Source organism: Crassostrea angulata, chromosome 3 (assembly GCF_025612915.1).
Source record: "Crassostrea angulata isolate pt1a10 chromosome 3, ASM2561291v2, whole genome shotgun sequence".
NCBI classification, from domain to species: Eukaryota; Metazoa; Mollusca; class Bivalvia; order Ostreida; family Ostreidae; genus Magallana; species Magallana angulata.
Genome location: NC_069113.1, coordinates 48229749 through 48251978, shown reverse-complemented (window position 1 = coordinate 48251978; position 22230 = coordinate 48229749). Strand labels below are relative to the sequence as shown.

The 22230-nt window shown below is 34.1% G+C and overlaps 1 protein-coding gene across 2 annotated transcripts in view; it reads right to left on the bottom strand.

The window, feature by feature from the left end:
- LOC128175795 (uncharacterized) overlaps positions 1–22230 on the bottom strand; it is a 65574-nt gene that overhangs the window by 38870 nt on the left and 4474 nt on the right. Inside the window, exons 9-38 of one of the 2 annotated variants that reach the window (XM_052841639.1) lie at positions 21647–21840; positions 20440–20553; positions 19851–19993; positions 19456–19606; positions 17965–18237; positions 17365–17553; positions 16982–17020; positions 16268–16405; positions 15194–15294; positions 14855–14955; positions 14438–14595; positions 13888–14074; positions 12867–13047; positions 12424–12499; positions 12015–12217; positions 11719–11866; positions 11163–11303; positions 10921–10960; positions 9068–9157; positions 8801–8937; positions 8121–8210; positions 7562–7645; positions 6647–6725; positions 5807–5887; positions 5365–5478; positions 5049–5197; positions 4747–4815; positions 3309–3591; positions 2581–2928; positions 1278–1489 (exon numbers count right to left, since the gene is read on the bottom strand). In XM_052841639.1, the coding sequence (XP_052697599.1) occupies positions 1278–1489; positions 2581–2928; positions 3309–3591; positions 4747–4815; positions 5049–5197; positions 5365–5478; positions 5807–5887; positions 6647–6725; positions 7562–7645; positions 8121–8210; positions 8801–8937; positions 9068–9157; positions 10921–10960; positions 11163–11303; positions 11719–11866; positions 12015–12217; positions 12424–12499; positions 12867–13047; positions 13888–14074; positions 14438–14595; positions 14855–14955; positions 15194–15294; positions 16268–16405; positions 16982–17020; positions 17365–17553; positions 17965–18237; positions 19456–19606; positions 19851–19993; positions 20440–20553; positions 21647–21840 (4313 nt within the window). Of the gene's footprint in view, positions 1–1277; positions 1490–2580; positions 2929–3308; positions 3592–4746; positions 4816–5048; positions 5198–5364; positions 5479–5806; positions 5888–6646; positions 6726–7561; positions 7646–8120; positions 8211–8800; positions 8938–9067; positions 9158–10920; positions 10961–11162; positions 11304–11718; positions 11867–12014; positions 12218–12423; positions 12500–12866; positions 13048–13887; positions 14075–14437; positions 14596–14854; positions 14956–15193; positions 15295–16267; positions 16406–16873; positions 16916–16981; positions 17021–17364; positions 17554–17964; positions 18238–19455; positions 19607–19850; positions 19994–20439; positions 20554–21646; positions 21841–22230 lie in introns of both variants that reach the window. The other variant, XM_052841638.1, reaches the window with a different exon arrangement.

Sequence of the window (22230 nt, the reverse complement as noted above, 5' to 3'; positions counted from 1 at the left end):
TTTTTTTCAGAATAGCATAAGCTTTGTAATTTTAAGACAAGATGACTTTTCAGAGAATGTGAGTGTATGTTAAAGGTAGCAAGGGACAGTTTCGAATAAAGTACCCGTCAATATTTTTGTAAAATTGAGAGTTGCTGTACTTGAAGGCTTATGAGTGTTGCTAAAATTCATGAAATGATTTTTAATGATTATCATTAGTTAGAGGGGTGTCTCTTGTTGAAATTGATATGCAATATGTAGGCCCCTTATGTTAGGTACATGAGAATCAGAAGTAAAATGCGAAACCTGCGGCTTTGACTGTTGTGCTGACTTTACACAGTGAAATTGCAAGTTACAGACGGGAGGTAAAATAACACGAAAAGTAGGTGGATGGGACATTGTAAACTATACACCGGTAAGTTTCTGACATGTGATAGTGCAGCATGCACGCGGTACGGAAGGTCAACCCTCTGCAGGGAATTAGCTGGGGGAGGTCTAAAAAGCTGAAAAATCATGAAAAATTAGCAAAATATGAAAGGGTCAAAATCTCATAAAAACCAGTATGTAGAGAATTTTACAGGTTTTGATTAGCAATTTTCTTCAGAAATTGGTGATTGGCCTTATAAAGAGTGAATTAAAGGTATTTGTGCTGAATGGGAACTGAGGAAATTCTAGTTACAGAGTTCCGAAGACATGCATCCCTTGGCTACAATGAATTGGATCAAAAAAACTGTCCCCTGCCACCTATGCTGATTTAGGAACTTGACCAAGGTATTAGTAGTGTAAACATTTGGTATAAATCTAATGAAAATCCGTCAAAATTTGTAGGCATGAGAGCGCTTACAAGGTCAATTTTTGGATAAAACTGAGTCATTATTGGGGTCAAAGTCCCATAACTCCAAAAAAAAGTATCAACCAATGCTGATTTTCGAACTTGACCAAGGTATTAGTAGTATAAACATTTGGTATAAATGTAATGAAAATCTGTCAAAATTTGTAGGCATGAGAGCGCTTACAAAAAAGTGTGACGGACGGACGCACTGACATACAGACACACGGACACACGGACCCAGGGACCGACGGACGGACGCCCGGCATTTCTATGTCCCCGCTCCGCGTTGCGGCGGGGGACAAAAAGGATTAATGTTAAAGGACCAGACATAAAACAATATTTCAAGACCTCATTGTTAAAGCTAGGACCAGATAAACATAAAGCTATATTTGGAGACCTCAAAAAGTCATGTGACATTAAGCTCTATTTTGATACCTCATTATCTATGGACATAATATTTATGTACCTCATTGTGGGCGTCCAGCCATCTCCTGAGACCGTGCACCTCAAGGAGCTCAGTGAAGCGGTCCCTGGACATGATGTAGGAGGGAGAGCTCACAAACCAGATGACGCCACGTAACGACAGATCTGTCAGTCGCCACAGCAAGCTGAAGTTTTCAGGAAGAGTTGTGAAGCAATTCCCGTTGGCATAGAGGGTCTCCAAATTGTCCAGGAATCCTAATGAACAAAAAGGATTTTATTATGTATGTTGTACATTTAGAGGGTCTCCAAATTGTCCAATAATCCTGATTAACAAAAAGGATTTTATTATGTATGTTGTATATTGGATTATTGAAATTGATAACAGTGTATTACACACATGTTAAATATCTGCTATATTTGTGATAAAATTCTTTTCATGCTGCACACCACTTTTATTTCCCAGTGTTTTATTAGGGCATGTAATGGAGAATGAATAAAATGAAAACTTGATTGTGCAACTCCTCAAGTTTTTAACTCGCCATTTCCAAATAAAAGATACCAATGACCTGTCGAAAACCTTGTCTAGGAAAGGAATGGTGTGGTTCATTATTATCTCCAAGAATCATATGCCAAATAGTCAGCTTGAACATTATCTAAGAAATGAGGACAGTTACCGGCACAATTATTGGCAAATGTCTTTTTCTGGTCAGCAAAATTACAAAGGGTGAAAAAAAAAATACTACAGACTGTTTCATAAAGAACTATATATGATAAGAGTTAAATTTGGCCCCCATAATTCGCCATTTTTTAAGTGTTTCGGGTACAATAAAATGTTAACTTGTTTTTAAGAAGAGTTGATATTGAATATATTTTACATCTATTTATTTGATTTTTTGGCACTTAATGGCAGTATATGACGTCAGAAGTGACGCTATTTCTATAATTCAATCAAAATCAGCCAAAAATTGACATTTTTCGTATCTATTTACGAATGGGAAATAAAGAGTGCATGCTTGAACAATGAAAATTTTTTTGTCACTTATTAGTCTTGGCTAGCTACATCTCTGATTAAAATATTTTGTTTGTTCAAGCATGCGCTCAATGTTTTCAAAAGGAAAAACTGCTTGAAAACATGCAGTTTTATGCTAAAAAAAATGCAAAAATGGCGGGAAAAGGTTGTATTTACGATGTCATATTTCTAAATTGTGGGCACTTGAACCAAAACGAATATTATGTAAACACATCACATACATATCTTGACTAAGAAAACAAAGAATTATAGTAAAATGATGATGTTCATTTTAGGGGGCCATTTTAGGCCCATATCATATATAGTCCTTTCCTACCTATTTCCTCTGGTAGTTCTGTCATAAACATGTCATTCATGTACAACTGCTCAAGACTTGTGCACAGTGGAACCACAACGGGGAGCTCGTTCATCAGATTACGGGAGATATTCAACACCTGCAGGTTCGTACACTGAGCAAGTTCCATGGGGAGATCAGCCAAGTTGTTGTCCTGGATACGCAGAATCTCCATCTGGTGGCACTGCCCAATGGTCCCGGGAATGGACTCCAGAATGTTTTCCGATAGGTCCACAATCTTCAGCTGTTTCAGGGATGAGAACAGGGCATCTGGAAGACTGGTCAGATTATTTTTGGTCAGGACCAAGTTCTGGATAAACAGATTGTAAGCTGAAAGAACAAGGTTAAAAATTAACATCATGGTAAATTATAAGGTATATATATGAAGTAAAGTATACATGAAGGGCATGGTATACCTTGAAGGATGCTACTACACCTGTCCTACATAGCAAGAATCATTTTGTGCATACTGCTTACAATTTTCTGTGAATCATTATACATCTTGTGCAATATTTTGTGAAATCTTGAATGTTTTGTGCTAAGCAATTTTTACCATGAAATATTTCTTTTCACTTTTTTGTAAACTTTTTAAAATATTTCTTCTCACTTACAAATGTACAATAAATCTCCACTTTTAGAAAAATAAAAGATGAAATAAAATCAGGAACACAAGAGGCATTTCTATATGTTAAAAAAAAAAACCAACTTACTTTCAAAGCCACTCATGGATATTTTGGAGATGCCCCTGGTTCTGATGTATGCATTATTGTGGCCAGGACAAAGCAATAAATGATGCTTGCTGTTGTAGAAACTAGGTACGATATTAAACCCTGTCTGATCTATTTTCTTCACAACCATTCGATGAATTGACTTCAAATTCTTCATATGATTTTTCTTGCCCATGACGTAAAAATTCACAGAGAAATCCAGACCTCGGATGATATTCATGTACACAGTGCTAAAGTTCAGTAAAGAGTAAACACAGTTCTGGACCTATAAAACCATAAAATGAATTAGTCATATACTCACCTATAAGTTTTGTTCATCTATAAGTTGGTTGCCTTTTTTCAGCTTTGTTTTTAAGAATTTGTTGTTGACCCACTTGTTAGTCAGGTCATAGTTTTAGGGCAATCAGTCCATGGATTTCTCAATAAAATTTCCAAATTTTCTCATACATAACTCATTTTCTTTTAAAATATTGTTTCATTCATTTTTGTTTATAAATTTGATCGATATATTGTGATATATTCTTGTTTTACCTAAAGAAATATTTGGGAGAAGTTGTTAAACATGACTGAGTCAAAGATGGCCTTGAAAGGACTATATACAGTTTTATGCATTTTTTGCCCCCAAAATCAAAATTTTAGAAAGAGCTTTAAAAATAAGGTCACAGATAGATAAAATCATATAGGAAATAAAGGTGTAAAAGGTTATCACCAAAGTGATGTCATAATGTAGAAATGACGTCATGAAGATTGCCTTATTTTGATAAATTGATGTTTTGTAGCAAAATATGGGTGTTTTCCGATGGTTTTTCGACTAGGAAACATTGAGCGCAGGCTTGCTCAAGTACAATATTTTAGTATAATGTGTATAACTATCTGAAGAAAAACATATGTTAAAATCGCACTTGAGCAGACCTGCGCTCTTTACTTCCGAATGCAAAATATAGAGCAAAAGTGAGAATATTTTCATTTGTTTGCAAATTTGCGGGAATTAGGTCATTTAGGTGACGTCATAGATAAACAGCGAATGAGCAGAGATGACTAAAATCAAGATTAAAGTTATAGGCATCCTCTATGCAATGATTTGTGAAGATTTGATTTTTATACGATACTATTTAAAAACTGGTTGAAATCGGGGGCGGATATTTGACCATACCGAACATAGTCCTTTTTAAGGTTGTTTAATTAAAATACTCCATCTTTTTTTAATGCCTTTAGCTGCCTTTGACCTTATAGGATTGCAGTTTTGTTTAAAAATAAATAAGTTCTAAATAAAATTTATATATACATATGTACATTGTAATTTAATTCAGCATGTGCAGAAAGATTACCGGGGTATTTTTGAAAAAGAGAATTCAGAGTGATTGCTCAGAGTAAAATATAATTGAAATTTACAATGCCTCTTTTTTATTATTATAAGTACCATTTTAGCGTCAATGTCATCTTCATTGGCCAAAGCTGGAAACAACAACTTGCAGTCAGGAAGACTCAGCTGAAAAGGAAAAAAACACTTACTAAAAAGTCATGCAACAATTACGGTAATTCACTTTCAACTTTTTAGGCTACATTGTTTAGTAAACTTTAACTGTAAAAACTCTTTTCCTTTAATTGTCACTACAATTGTTTCTTATATCACAGAAGACAAAAATGTTGGTAAAGGTGTGTGTCCCAGCTTAAAGGACTACGGTTCTATGGGGCTTGAATACCAGATCTTCTATTTCTCACCTTGACCCTTGAACTTAGCAGAACACACTGCACTACCCAAGTAAAGACAATTTTAAGGATAAAATCTTCTTGTAATTCGAATCCTGGGGCATTCATCAAATGCCAATCCCATCTGTCATCTTCACCACTGTTTAAACGAGTATTCTCCACTACAATAGGAGAGAGAGATGTAAGTCTGTGACGAGATTCCTCGCAAACTTTCAACCATGGATAGAGAGAGAGAATGAGAAAGAGAGAAAATGAGAGAGATTGACAAAGAAGGGAGATAAGTAGGTGAGAGATGAAGAGATGGGGAGTAGAGAGAACATCTACTTACATCTGTAAGAGCATAGAGGATGGTATTTTACACTGTCTGTCTTCAGAGAGGGCCACATAGGAAAGAGAACCATTTCCCTTGTTACCAACTTCGGCAAAACCATCAAAAAATTTCCTGATAAGTAAATAAACAACAGAAATTCAACATTCTATTAAACAATTAATTCAAATGGCAACTAATCTATAGTACATGTCGAAAGCTAGAAAGATAAAAATAACAATTGGTTAAATAGCTTGGTGTTAATTATCATACACCTTTCTATTCTATACGGGTAGTTATAGTCAATGAGAAGGACGTTTTTGGGTGACCTCAGAAGTTTTTGATTGTACATGACTGTACAATGTAACATAGAATTTAAAAAAAAAGTTGTTGTTTTTATAGACTGTGAAAATTGCACACTTGGAATATTATGGCCTTTTAATGAAAATTATATTGTATGAACCTTGAAGGTTTGAAACCAAATTCCTTTGATTTAATTTGTCCTCAAAAACATCTGCCATCTGAGCAATGTTTGCTTCCACACCTGAAATTAAATTTATCTCCTGTTAAACATTATTTCATTTTTACTCTAACAAAGCGTTTTTAAAAGTCCCAAGTGGGTAATCTAAATGGTAATTTTATTAAACATGTAGTAATAACCCAATGGTCTTGAACAGAAACTTCAAAATAGCCATCAATTCAATTTAGTTCAGACATTTACTATTAAAAAAAGAATTGCCATTATAACAAGTCATATTTTATTCATGAATGGAAGGTTTAGAACTAATCTGCAACAATCAATTTAAGTGAGCAATTTTTTATTTTGAGAGGACATGCGGTAGGTTTTATATCCATGTAAGACAAATATCTGCAAGTAGAGACTTCTAATAAAATGTCCATTTATTATTAGCAGGCATATATAATTCTTTGTTTACATGGAATACCAACCATCTGATGTACATCAAGATTCCAAAAATATTTCAACTTGTCACACAAAAGAGGCATATACTGTAGATTCCTAATCAAATGCTAGGAATAGCTATATACATGTATAGGAATCAATTTCTGCATAAAATCACGAGAGGCAATTAACCCTTGTGGATTTTAGTGTCTCGCTTTTATTTTTCAGACAGTTTTGAACTATAGAAAATTATAACTAAAAAATATTGATCTCAATTTTATATTCTTGCGATTTGATACAAAACAGCAGAATCAGGGTATCAGGTACTCACATGAAATAAGGAATTTACAGTACATGTATAGGCACAGTCATGTATTTGTAATTCTAGAAATATGCACTCACATGTTGGAATTTCCATGCAACACTTTGGGATAAACATGTCTCCTCGCTTATTTGAGAATTTTTTCTTCAAATGTTCCTCCTATAAAGTACATGCTTAATAACATATCAATATACATGCTGTCAATAAATACCTATTGTAAAAGTGGTTATTTAAGCGTGGCAGAAATTTACACTAGTTACGCTTGAAGCTGAAAACCACGTAAAATACCCCCGCGCATATTGTAAAATATTAAACAATCTAGGGTGGTTAATCACATATCCGCGTATTGTTTGACCTTCATACTTTAGCACCAGTTAAATAACCACTTTTCCCGTAATATATGTACCTACAACAGGGATATATTCGTCCTCGCTTTATTATCGCCCCTTTCCCCCACATTGTCAGAGGGCTAATTAAATTCTAGGCAGATTCAAAACAAATTTTGAATATATCAATTCCAATATCTGGGCAAATTCAATCAAGAGTGAAACCATTTGCAAGTGTAGAAGATAAAAAAAAATCAAGGGCAAAAATAACCCTGAATACAGTCCATAGCAAACATCAGAAGCTCATGGCTATTCCTGCTCCACTTCATTTTTTTAAGAGTAAGTGAAGCAAGACAAACGATAACTTTCTGATGATGATATTAGTAGAAGTTTACAATGAAACATAAAGGAAATAATTATAACTTGTAAAAAGTCATTCATTACAATAAATACACGAGTAAAGCTACAAAAAAAATGGGAATTCACACATCAGGATTAAATCAGCTACATTACAATTGCTTGAGTAGGGAATGAAGTCTGATCATTTCATACATATGTTAAATGAATAAATCAATTAATATCACTATAAACCAGATCACAAACCAAGAAACAATGCAATATATGATATGAATAACTTGCAGAGGTACTGTAATAATAATTGTCACTTACATTGTCTTTGTCATTGAACTGTACATCAACTTTCAGGTGAATCTTTCCATTACGTGTTCCATTCAAGTGATGGAATTTTGAATCCTTTTGAAAATATATAACGATATAAGGTTAAAATCAATACATTACGTTTGAAAATATAATCTGAATATCACATGCAGGTCTACGTTTGACAAAAGAACTTACGACATGATCAAATTAATGAATGCTTATTAAATCACAAACTAATCAATATTTTAATTTAATGGCTGTAAAATAGAATTGGAGAAATCAAAATAGTTGTACATAAATGGTTTTATATAAATTTCGTTCATAAAAGAGTATTCTATGAAACTTAAAATATGAATATCTTTGTCGTAAGTTCTTTTGTAAAACGCAGCCCAGGTTTACATTTTAAAATGTACTCGATCAAGATTCAAACTTTTCTCTTAATGTTTCACTTGGGGGTCACTCTGAGGTTTGTGAACTAGCTGGTATTGAATGTTGATAGATCTGGTAGAGCGGAGGTTTTTTTTTGTAAGCTAATTTTAATGAGAATGGAGATCAAACAACACCTTACCAGCTGGTTTGATAAGTCTATGAGCTGTGTCACAGGTAACATGACGACTCCCAACAGAAAGCTCTCCACGTGGTCATACTCGTAGGCTTCCTGTAAAGACCCCAAAAAACACAGTTCAAGGCAATCAATCCAACAACATTCTAGGTTCTTTAACCCTTTTTACTCTTCAATTTGCTGGTAATGATTATCTGAAGGAATCTTTCAATCATAAAGACATTTGCCGAGTTTAACACAACCTGATGGTATCTATAAAATTTGATTTGACCATGATGATCTTATTATTTTCTGCAAACTCTGTTTGCTCATGCTCATGCACATTATTTTCTCTCATCAACTCATGAAAACTTCTTGTTCAAAATATTTATATACTGTATATTTCTCAGCTGACATTACGGTACTGTAGATTCCTATTTAAAAGTAAGGTATTATTATCCGTGTTAAAATCGTGAGAAGTACATCTCACGAATTCTAGAATCTTTTGGCCTCATTATAAAAATTGGGTGTTAGTGATCTTATATTCTTGCAATTTGATGCAAAACGATTGAATTGCAGAATTAAGCACTTGGCAATGCGTAAAAAATAAGAAATTTACAGTATTCATGTACAATACCAATATTATATTTAATAAAGATATAAACTTTAATGTAAGATAACAATATCAAACACTAAAAACAACATACAATCTCCAAGACACTCTCTGGATCATTTATTTGGATTTCAACTTTTTCATCAAATCTAGGTTTGGAACTTTTGGAGATTTTGGTCTTAAATACAACTTCACTATCCAGCTTTACTTGGCAGAATGGTTTCAGGTCATCTGAAATTTCACAAATTTAAGATGCATTTAATTTCCATTTCCCAACATAAAAATACTGTAGCAAGCACATGTATAGATTCTTTAAAACTGCTTTTTAGTGTAAATATGGACTTGAACCATGTACGCCTACCGTCTTTTACTCCAGACAAAAGGTCATTTCTCATTTCCTCATCATACAAGGAAGCTCCATTAATAATGAGCAAAGAGACTGTGGCACTTCCTATAAAACAGAAATGAAACATTTTAGAAAGAAGAGGCCCATTGGCTACATCGCTCACCTAAACAACAGTTTCTTGTATCATTTTATATTATTATTTAGTTTTTTAAACATCTTACCAGTATATTTCTATGTTTAACGTTAAACATTTCTTGGAACCCCAGTACTAGTCCAGGGGTCACAATTTGAACAATATAGAATCTACATCATTTGAGGAGGCTTGCATAGTAACCTAACAAATGGTAGCATTGTAGTTCTTGAAAAGAAGATTTCTTTTTAATTTCTATATGTTAAACTTTGAACCCCTTTTGGGGTTTCAGTATTGATCCAAGGTCTGGATTTTAACAATTTAAAGTCTATGTTATTTGAGAATGTTTGCATAGTAATCTCTCAAATTGTAGCAATGTAGTTCTTGAGAAGAGGATTATTAAGCATTTTCCCTATATATTTCTAAATTAAATTTGAACCCCTCATGGGGCCCCAGAATTGGTCTAGAGTTCAAGACTTTTAACAACTTATTATCTACATTATTTGGGAATACTCTGGAATCATTAGATTTCGTGGTGGCTCAATTTTCGTGGATTTCACGGGTACCTCTCATCCACGAATTAACATCCTCCACGAATAATATATTAGGGTTATAAAGTCATATTTCGTTTTGTAGGTATAAGAAAATACATGAAATTACGTCCCCACTAACCTATAAAATATCAAGAATCCACGAAAATTGGCCCCCGCGAAAATTGATGATTCCACAGTACTTGCATAATAATCTCACAAATTATAGTATAATACTTCTTGAAAAGATTTTTACACATTTCCCCTTTATATTTCTATGTTAAAATTTGAATCCCTCATGAGGCCCAAGTATTGGTCTAGGGGTCACAACTTTTAACAATTAATAATCTACATTATTTGAGGGTGCTTGCTAAATATTCTCACAAATTGGAGCATTATTGTTCTTCAGAAGAAGATTTTTAAACATTTTCCCTATATATTTCTATGTTAAACTTTGACCCCTCTTAGGGCCAAAATAATAGTCCAACAGTCACAATTTTTAACAATTTAGAATCTTCACAATATATACAAGATTTGGTGTAAATATTGGCATTTCTGGTGCAGTGGTTCTTAAGAAGATTTTTTAGGACATGCACCCTATTTTCACTGTTTCACAATTATCTCCCTTTTAAAAAGAGATTTGCCTTTTATTCTAACAATTTAAAATCCCCTTCCCTTAAGAATGCTTTGTACCAAGTTTGGTTAAATTTGGCAAAGCTGTTCTGAAAAGAAGTCAAAAATGTGAAAAGTTTACAGACAGATGGACTGGTGGACAGATGGACAGACATAGATGGACAGATGACAGACAACAGGTGATCAGAAAAGCTCGCCTCAACTCCAATATAAGGACAAAATCCTCATTTAAAATATTGTATTGAGGTATTTCTACATCACATACAGATATATGATTAATAATCAAATATAGGAGACAGGTCGGCGGTTGACAGTTGACACTCTCCAATATAAGGATAAAATAGTTCTTTTATAAATATTTTATTGAGGTATTCCTACATCATATACAGATATATGATTATTAATCGAATATAGGGGACAGGTCGATGGTTGACACACTTCGGTTCAGGTGAGCTAATAAGGATAAACAAATTAAAAGGGACATTGTCACAACTTTTTTCAAATTTTACTCAAGGCCTATACAAGACTGAGACCCCCACAAACTCAAGAGAAAACAACAAAGCCAACCATCTTACCAGTGAATCCATGAGCTGTTGTAGATATTTTTGGCATTTTCTGTAAAACAGAGTAATAAACAGTTTATTGTTTTGTATATTTCAGAGATTTTACCAAATGTTCATATATTTTTTAACTCCATGGGTATTCTTAGATGTTTGAACTCTGAATTACAGTATTGTCTGACTATCAATCTTGCATAAGATTACAAGACATTTATGTTTAACTATTTTACTCATTATTTAACAATATATAGACTTACTATCAAATGATTGGAAGATGAAGTGACACTTCCTGGTCGTTTACAAAGAATGGTCACTGACATGTATTTGTCTGGAATAGTCAGAGCCAACACTGTTTTCTGGTTTTGCTGAATTCTCAAAAACTGTGTGCTCATGTCATTCTGAAAGGAAAAGATACAACTGAACTACAAGTATCGTAGTATTGAACAAAGCTTAGAATATATAGACATACTGTAGATTCTTTTTATTATGCAAGTATTTTATTATGCCAAGAAAAAAGTGTAGAGAGCTGAAGTGGGAATGGCAGATGGACAGACAGACAGACTGCCTGACAGATGCATAAGAAAGCTATAGTCCCTTCCAGTGAAACTGGTAGGGGACTTATAATAGCAACATCCTAAAATCTATTATGAAGGATTCTTGCGTTTTTACATATTAGATGTTTTTTCCTCATGCTTAATTAGGGATCAGAAATATGAATATGCAAAACAATGTAAACCAATCAGTACAAATGTATGTATTTTTTTGGATCTTATATCCACCACAAAAATAAAAGCTGATTTCTATACACCATACCTTGTCAAAATCAAACCAGATGTCAAAGATGTCGCCATTTGTGTATGGAGTCAAAACATTCAAAACCTCCTCCTTTTCCTTCATAAATGTTTTGGTCACAACCTTGATGGTTTTTTCCACACAGTTGACCAATATTTCATGTGATGACCTGGAAAGTTAATGAAGTGTAACATTCAGAATAAGAGGAGAATTTTCATTAATATTACCAAAAATAAAAATTTTCGGCAGCGTAATTAATTTTTTTTTAATGAGGCTGTGATTTGTTCTCTGCAATTTTTCACCCTCAAGTTACTTACGAGGTTAACTTCAGGTGAAAATGTCCTCGGTGTAGACAAGCTCGTAGATGGGTGAAGTACTCCACTGTCATTGGCTGGGCAAATCTGTACTCACTACTAGATGACATAAATATGAAATTGCCATTTTGTGACAGATCTGAATCATAAGCTGAGGACATTAAACTCTCACATTGAAACTGGGGGTGAATCATGGAGTGGGCTTTCTGTAAGGCAAAAAGAATACATTTGTACATAAATACAGGATATATATTTCTCTCCTCTCTCTCTCTTTCTCTCTATCTCCAAGTCAAAGAGAATACATACTGACATGTACATACATCGATAAAATCTCTCTCTCTCTCTCTCTCTCTCTCTCTCTCTCTCTCTCTCTCTGCAAGAAAAATGTCCTTATTCCTTAATTGATACTTACTGCCAACTTCTGAACACAGAACCTGCAGATTCCACAATATTTGCACAAAAAGCAAGGCAGGAGACATCCACAATGTCTAAAGAATAAACAAAATTTCACTAGTATGGTAAAATATAAAGCATGTCTTTCAACAACAGGATTTACACATTGGGTAGTTTACATTTCAAAAGTCAGATAATGTTTGCATAAAAATTCAAAATATCAACGAAATAAATCCCTTAATTGTTTTTCATTTGTTTTTGTTTTTTGATTTTTGCAAAACTACTGAACATGAAGGTAAGCTGGAAATAAATAAAATAAAATACACACAGATTTCATTGAATTGGTAAAAAAAAAGGTTTGTTAAATACAAATAAATTGACAAAGTAAATTCAAGAAAATTGAATTAAATTTTTTTTTAGGTTTCTGAGTTTTAACATGTATCAGTAATATGTCTAAAGTACCGAATTGTCAGTCCATCTTCCACATTAGCCCAGCACTTGTGACTTTCCCTGGCACAGTTTCCACACATATAACATCGAGTCTGGTTGGACTGTCTGCTTACTGTGTCCTCAATCATTTTCTCGTATTCTGCATCAAAACAGCTGTGGTTTGGTAAACATCTTTGATCTTTTCTTTGAAAATCTGAAACATTCCAATGGTAAACTGTCTTAAAATCGCCTAATACTAAATCAGAAGAGGACATCAACATCAAAACTAAATTTCAGAAATCATCATTGCAACTATCTAGAAACATATCCATCGGACATGAATGCCCGATAATGGTACATTTATTTTACAATCATAAATTACATGCATCTTCACACAGGTATAAGTTAGCAATTAGATAAGATGACAATTAAAAGAAGTATTCTTTTTTTTTACAATTAATTCATATCATTTAATGAAGGTCAACAGAATTACCTGAGAAAATGGCTTTTTTTAGCAAAATAAGGTAAATGTAAAAAAAAATGAATAGTAATGTTAAGATCAAATGGAAGGTAAAGGTAAAAAAAAAATGTTTAAGTTGTATCTTGGTTTCATGTCAGGTAAAAAAAAAAATCTTGAATAGTGTTATAAAAACCAAGCTAAATGCAAATTTAGAAAAATGAAGTTATTGTATATAATAAAAAATCATAGGGAAGGTCATTCTTAAGAATACATGTATATGATTCAGTTGAAATGCTCTTATCCATATCTATCTTATTTTGAAAATTGATTTTAAAAAATCTGAACAGTTCCTTCTGAAATCAAGCTATGTGCAAAAAAGAAAGTCAAGGTAATTTGGAAGGTCAAGGTAAAAAATTACAACTTACACCTATGTATCTTTCCTTGTAGTTTGATGATAAAATCATGAACAGTTTCTTAAAAAATGTGCTAAGCACTGAGCAATTGCAGAGTGTGCAGATGACAGAAGGATAGAAGTTAAACATGACAAAACACTGGTGATAGACTAGTGCATGGCAGATCAAACAGTTATTTTACCTGGACCAAAGTAATCCTTGAGTTTCACAACCAGCTCTTCCTGTGATATATCCTCTGCCTTCTTACAAGACAGGCCTCGGTCATGACCGGCCAGGATTTTCATCTCAGAGAACTGACAGACCTTCTCAGGGTTTGTAGCCTGGTACCTACTACCACCAGGCAAGCAGTGAAGACATGGGTAGTATCTCTGGAAGTTTAGTAAGCAAAACTTTTAAAATTCAAATTAAGTTTTGTTGTATTTCAGGGATAACTTCAAAGCTTGTTTTTTCCTTTATTTTCAATCAGCATGAATTTGACAACTTATGGCCTTATATCCTTGATTTTTAGAAGATATGTATTTAAACTGATAAAAAGTCCACTGTTTCGTAATAAAGTCTATAAAGCAACTGTGAAACTTTATTCATTACTTTGACAATTTTTCTTAATCTTGGTTATCTTATAAATGAGCGAGAATCCTGGGAAACTGACCTTCTTGTATTACATGTACTAACTAAAGCATAAACAATACCATTAATAGCCACTTAATGAATCATAGGGATATCCTCCTTACCAGAACATAGATTTTAAACTTCTGAATGTGAGCGTCAAAAATGGAGCACACTTGTTTAAAGCCATTCCACAGCATGCCCTCCAGTTCAGGGTTTTTTCCAGCATAGTGATCCGAGGGTGGATTCACTGCACGACTACTGACGCTTATAGTGCACACACCTGTTTGTAGTTGATAAAGTATCATGAATTTTTTTACAGTTAAGTCTTGGAGGGCCGTTGCCTTTATTTCAACCAAATATTTAGCATATCTCTCTCAATCTCACTTTCTCTGCTAAAAGATTATATTTTCATTTGACCCTTCATTTTAAAAAGTCAAAAAGAAGAAAATGTCAACAAAAATTGAATTCAAAGCATTTTAAGAATATGTTTTTCTATTAGTCAATGACCCATGATTTTGTGACCAATACAAACTCAATACCTGGGGTTTCCAGGACCTCTAGGAGGTGAACCACTGGCCCTTGCTGGCAGAGAAAGCCACCTTTCCAAAGCAGGGTAAATTGGAGAAGGTTGGAGAACTCACTAAAAGAACCATCAAACAACAACTATGTAATCCTGATGCAAGGATCAATTTATGTTCTAAAATATCTCAATAACCATACAACTTAGTTTTCACAAACAATCACTCCTACATCTTAGTTTTTATTTCAAGAGGCATTTGACAAGACTCCTGTGTTTCAAATATTAAAATAGTTATAGAACTCAAGTTTAAATCAAATTACATGTACGAACCCCTTTTTAGAGTTTTATGTTAACCTACCCAAGTAGAGTACTCATGAAGTCTGGCGGTAAAGCAGCAAAGCGGTAAAACTTCTGAGCCTGTAATTGTCTCTTTGGCAGCTGCTCAGGCCAGTAATTTTCCTGTAAAATCACAGCAAAAAAACTTTATAAAGACCTAGATTTAGACCTAATATGATACTTGGCAGACCAAATTCTATACTGTAGATGCCTTGTTTTAAGCAAGTACTTAATTCCGCAATTCGGTTTTGCATAAAATCGCAAAAATATTAAATCGCAAATGCCTTTTTTTTTCTAAGGTTTACTTAGTTTACACCTGTCTGAAAAACAAAAGGGTGATTTTAAATTTTGAAAGGTAAATTTTTCCGTGAATTTACACAAATATTAATTTCTCATGATTAATTTGGAATTTACAGTACCCTATTGAGCAATCCAACAAGCTATTGAAAACTTTACTGGTACTGTAAACCAACTTTTATTTGCGACGATATTTACACAGTTTACTGGAAATAAACTGGCTCGCAACAACTAATTTTCACAAATAAGTCCAGAGCTGTGTGGTTGACAGAACCATTTGACAAGGGCTGGTTATTGGCGAGAAATATTAACAACAATGAGGCTCTCGCGAACATCGGGAAATTTTTTCACTCGCAAATAAAAGATGGTTTAGAGTACAGATATTCTGTAATGTGCTGTAAATCATTACAAGTTCATGTTTGACATAGAAAAGGGTCATCTCATGTGTTGGTGCTCAGACATTGTGGTTTCATCAATATTCGTTGAATATCAATTTTCGTGGATTTCGTTGTAAGGTTGGTCCATGAAATTTAATGTTCATTGAAGTGCAGTCTCCACTAACATTTTGTATTGATAGGATCATCAGCCACGAATTTACGTATCCTTGAAACTGTGATTTTCACTTTATCCACGAAAATTGATACCCTTGAATATTGATGAAACCACAGTATTAAAGACTTAATTAATCAAGCCACTTTAGTAGAGAGTTAACTATGATGATTTGACTTCAGGATAGTTCTAGAATAATACAGTTTGTAAGACAAGAAACTTTTCTGACTTTGAGTTTTTTATTACATACCAGAGGTACAGGGGGGTGGGAGGGAATGTCTGTGAAGAGAACATAAGCTATGCTGTCCTCGAATCCTGGGCCCCTCAGGTCACATGGGAACTTGAGCAGACAGCCTGCACTCTCCAGAATTTCAATGAATAAGTCCACCTACAAATAGATTCCAATGAATAATTTTTTATCATAGAGTAAATGTAGGATCTCACTTAATAAATAATGGATTGTGATTTTCATCTTCTGAGATGCGAATTTTCTAACCCCATGCTTTGGCAGGGGTATAGAAAACGTTTTCTAACCCCATGCTTTGGCAGAGGTATAGAAAACCAATTACTGAACATTTTATCCAAGCAGCCGTAAACAATATGTTGACCTGTATAACAGTATATACAGTTATTCATTGTAATGTTACTTTGTAAGTGATACCTGGTACCAACAAAATCCATGAATGTTGCGCCCCCCCCCCCCCCCCCCCCCCCCCCCAAAAAAAAATCTGGTGATCCACAGTGAACATGACTGCATACATGACTACATAAATATCAACATTGGGGTAAAATACACAAATTTGCATGCTCTTGAGAATTGATGCCCTGCAACTTAAACTAGGAGTAAAAATTGTACCTGCTCCAGTTGATCTCCACCTTCTAATTTTCTGGATCTCATCTACAATAAAAGCAAGGATCTACCTTTTAATTGTTGATCCAAAAATATATGTATTAATATAATTACCCTTTCAGATAGCTGAATTCCTTTAAATGTAACCTTTGTCTGAAAAAGAAAATATCAGCAATTTTGCATGCAGGATTTGTGGATCAAATCTGTCTTGTTGTTTGGAAAACAAGGATCAAACAATATAAAAAATATGCATTAATCATATTAATATGCTGCATATATACTTTAAAATAAAAAAAGCTTTTGCTATAAAGTATAATGTCTATGCAAATGAAATAGATGGTTTTCCATTGACATAATTTTTCAGAACTTATGTCCAATCAAATAAAATCTATATAAATACACAGATCAAGAAAAAAAAATTTCTTGTTATTAAATTTAACAAGACACATTGATGTGTTAATCTGAATTACAGTTTGTTGAGATATTTCCATAGATACCTTCATACTCTGTCCAAATATCACTTTTATATCATCCCTTCTGTAACAAGGAACAGAAATCCCTAATCCCTTGATAAATCCCTTCTTATCTGGGGGGTTCTCCATCATCCCGGTGAGAAGATATTCAAGTTCAGAGAAACTTGCCATACAGGGGTTCCCACTAATGTCCGGAAAGAAAACGCTCATTCCCTGACAAAAAAAATGATATCATATGTGATTGTGACCAAATTTTTTTTCATTTGATACCAAATTAATGCATTGTGAATGAGGCGTTACAGGGAATACCTTTGATATTAGTACTGTATACAAATAAATATCTTAAATTCTAATCCCAGTCTACAACAATCTTTCTCATACTCTAGATATTCATAAATTAAACTATGATAAAAATTTGGTATTTGCAATTTCATATTCTCACGATACAATGCAAAACTGTTAAATTGCAGAATTAAGTATTTGTGTAAAATATTAAGGAATCTACAGTAATTCAAAAAAAGTAAGGATTTTATCATCAATATGTTCCTAAAATTGGTTTTATAATTTTTCAATATAATATTTTGAATTCTTCGAAACTACAACATAAGCTCTGTACAGACTCACCCTCTCAAATCTAAGACCAAGGACTTGAATCATTTCTTTGTAGGGATCCTTCATGTTCAGGTTGGAGAGAGTTGGTGTTTCCAAAGTTGTGATCAGAGTCTTCAGGTAGCCAAAGTTTCCTTTGAAAATGTCCAGCTGTTTCTGCTTAGTCAATAAAGGTGTTTGAAAGAGTTTCTTCACAGGAGCAAAATAATGAAACACATGCCAAGGATAGTGGTCCTGAACAGCCTGAATCACATTACTGATGGCACTAAAACATTGCTCCTCTTTGTCCTACAAAACAGACAATCAGTAAACATACGTCAAAAACAATTTACTAAAACACTGCTTCTCTTTGTCCTACAAAACAGAGGTCAACAGACATTCAGTAAACATACATCGAAAGACAATTACTAAAACATTGCTCCTCATTGTTCTACAAAACAGAGGTCAATACACAATCACTAAAACATTGCTCCTCACGGTCCTCCTACAAAACAGAGATCAATAGAATGTCACTTAAACATTGCTCCTCACTGTTCCAAAACAGAGATCAATGCACAATTACTAAAACATTACTCCTCACTGTTCCAAAACAGAGATCAATGCACAATTACTAAAACATTGCTCCTCACAGTCCTCCTACAAAACAGAGGTAAATAGATAATCACAAAAACATTGTTCCTCATTGTTCTACAAAACAGAGGTCAATAGACAACCATGAAAGCATTGCTTCTCACTGTTCCTAAAACAGAGGTCAATAGACAATCACTAAAACATTGTTCCTCACTGTCCTCCTACAAAGCAGATGTCAATAGATAATCACTAAAAAATTGCTTCCCTCTGTCCTACAAAACAAAGGTCAAAAGACAATCACTAAAACATTGCTCCTCACTGTCCTCCTACAAAGCAGAGGTCAATAGACAATCACAGAAACATTGCTTCTCACTGTTTTCCTACAGATCAGAGCTCATAGACAATCACAGAAACATTGCTTCTCACTGTTTTCCTACAGATCAGAGCTCATAGACAATCACTGAAACATTGCTTCCCTCTTTTCTACAAAACAGAGGTAAATAGACAAAGAGTGACATACAAATAGATAAAACATTGCTCCTCGTTGTCCTACAAAACAGGTAAAAAGACAATCATTATAACTCTGCCCCTCTTGTCCAATAAAAACGATCACTGAAACACTACTCCTCTTCGTCTAACAAAACAGAAATCAATAGACAATCACTAAAACACTGTTCCTCTTTGTCCTACCAAATAGAGGTCATTGGACAATGCTGCTCTTTATTGTCCTATAAAACAAAAGGCTAAAGGAAATCATTGCAACAGTTCTTCTCCTTGTCCTATCAAAGACAGGTTAGGAAACAGTCTGTAAGACACTATGCCATATATAAAGCCAAGTTAATAGACAATTACAGACTGAAGATACATACTGGTATATGAAAAAAAAATTGATAAAAATTTTGTGATTTGCAAAATGTTTTGGCATAAATCACTGACCAGTATCAGGGAAGCGAGAAGTTCCGGTGAGTCCTTGGACTTGGGTTCCCTAGCTATTATTTTTTTCAGATAATGAACAAGTTTCTTTCCTGCTGTGAATACCAACTGGTCGTGAAATCTAAACTCATTCAGTCTCCATTTGTCTTTGATTCTATAAAAGAGGAAAGATAAACTTGTATTAAATGCTACTCCATTTTTTGCACTTTTCTAGACCGATAGCAGTGTAATATCTATATCTGGGATGGGTGGGTTTGATAAAACTACTTTATACTTTTGTCTTATCACCCTTTGTCTCAATGATAGGGTGAATGGAGGGTCTCTCTCTCTCTCTCTCTCTCTCTCTCTCTCTCTCTCTCAACAGATGGGGTTAGAGAATCAGGGTCATTTTTACTCACTCTTTTTCCTGTTCTTTGACAAGGTTCTCCATGGCATCAGTTAAAACATCCTTGACCTTGTGTATGATGTCCTTCAATTTGAGTTGGGTGGCAGAGGAAGAATCGTAATCAGGATTACAAATCATGAATCCTGTTTCAGGATACTAAAAAAACATCAACACATGAATACAAGGGTGCATTTAAGAGTAAGTAAGTGGATATACATTAATATGATGTACATGTTTCATGTACACTTTAAATCACTTTCATTACAGAATAATTTAAAGTAAAAACAACTACCAAGAATTCTATATTTGCCAACCGGAGTATTTCAATCAAATTCATTATCCATAAAAAAAGTTACCGGTAAACCCATAAAAAGGTGCATTTAAAATATGAATATTTGAAAAACAAGTAGCATTTTAAAAATGTTGCAAGAACGTAGAAAAATACCACACCTACAAAAAGACGGCCAAGATATAAAGTGTCTGCTTCAGCAGTAGAGCTAGCTTTCTAGCTGTTCATGGGCCTTATCTCAAGAAGTTAATGAAATAAACAGAAATTGGAGGCTTCAAATAATGATGGTACATATGATATTTCTGTTCCATACCTTGCTGAGAACCGACAGGATTGTGTTTGCCATTTTCTGGATGTATGAAGGTGTCTTATCAGAGAATGGGATGATAACAACACCTCCATTGCTTAACACTAATCCTTCAAAACTCTGCAACAATAAAAGAGCATGTGTAACATGTACATGCAAATAACAATAAGGCTAATGCTAAAACTCAACATGAACAAGGATTTACCTGAATAGGTTTGTACCATGGGTACTTATATACATTTATTCTTGCTGTGTTTAATATGTTTTGAATCATATGATTCTACTTTATCTTGAATGAACTTATATGGATATTGCATCGATGCCTTTTTTTTTAACAAGAGGCCCAGGGGCCACATCGCTCACCCGAGCAACAATAGCCTTAATTCTGATCAAATTAGCATTACAGTGTCAAAATCAAAATATCTTGACAACTGAGTACAGTAGATCTTGCTCAAAAAAAATTAAAAATTGCCGAATTTTATCCACAAACTTATGGTAAATACCAAGTCCCTTTTGTTGTTGTACCTGTAAAAAGATTTTTCTCTATTCCTACATAACCCCCCCCCCCCACACACACACACACACACACACACACACTCTTTATGGCCCCACTTTTTTCTAGGGAATCATGGTTTGATCAAACTTTAATCTGCACAACCCGAAATTCACATAAGTTACTGCTTTTTGGACTGAAAAATTTCCCAGAACATATTTAAAGATTTTCTCTATATGTTCCTAGGTAAAAATTCTCCCCCCCCCCCCCCTTCCTACCCCCAGGGACCATCATTTTTAAATTTGAGCTTTTCTGGCCTAATAGAAGAGGATTTTTGAAAAATACCAACAAATTTTCTTTGTGCTACGTTTGGTTGAAATCTGCCCAGTGGTTCTGGAGAAAAAAAGGAAAAAGTGAAAAGTTTACAATGACAATGCCAACGATGATAGACAAGGGACAAATTTTGATCAGAAAAGCTCACTTGAGCTTTTAGCTCAGGTGAGCTAAAATTCACCCTATTTTTCACACATCAGAACTATTGCTTTGTAAAATCTTCTCATCAGTATTACATGTATCTCCACCTATTTTATTAAGGAATTAACTCAATGTCATCCTTTAAAAAAATCCCATTTTTTATTTTAAAAAATTCTTTTCAGCATGTCTACCCATTCTTGTGTACTCTCTGCGAAACACACACTTGAGTAAAACAAGGAAACCTACCAGCTCCGAAATCTCGATCAGATTGACAGTGACAGAGACATCTTCTTTCGGTTTCCATTCCAGCCAAGTCTTTATGCCCTTCCCTGGACTCGCACTGCTCGTGATTCTCTCCCCTATGCTGGGTTTTCCTGACTCATTCAAAATGACCACTTTGTAGTTGTCCAAATACAGCATTGCAGTCCCCTCTTTGTCCACTTAAATAAAACAAAACACTTTACCACTGCTTATCAATCCACTGCTCAATATTTAACCTGAACCTCAAAAAACCAAGTTACTTGACTATGACTTAATACTTGGGAATCATTATATTTCATGGTGGCTCAATTTTAGTGGACTTCGTGGGTACCTCTCATCCACAAATTTTCATCCTCCATGAATTAATAAATTTGGGTTATAAAGTCATATCTCCCTTTTTAAGTGTAATGAAATACACGAAATTACATCCCTACGAACCTGTAAAATTTAAGTAATCCATAAAAATTGGCCCCCATGAATTTCAATGATTCCACAGTATCTTTAATCCTATCTTAAATCTTTTAAAGATCATCTTCTTAGATGTGGTGCCTTTTTTATCTGGCAGATGT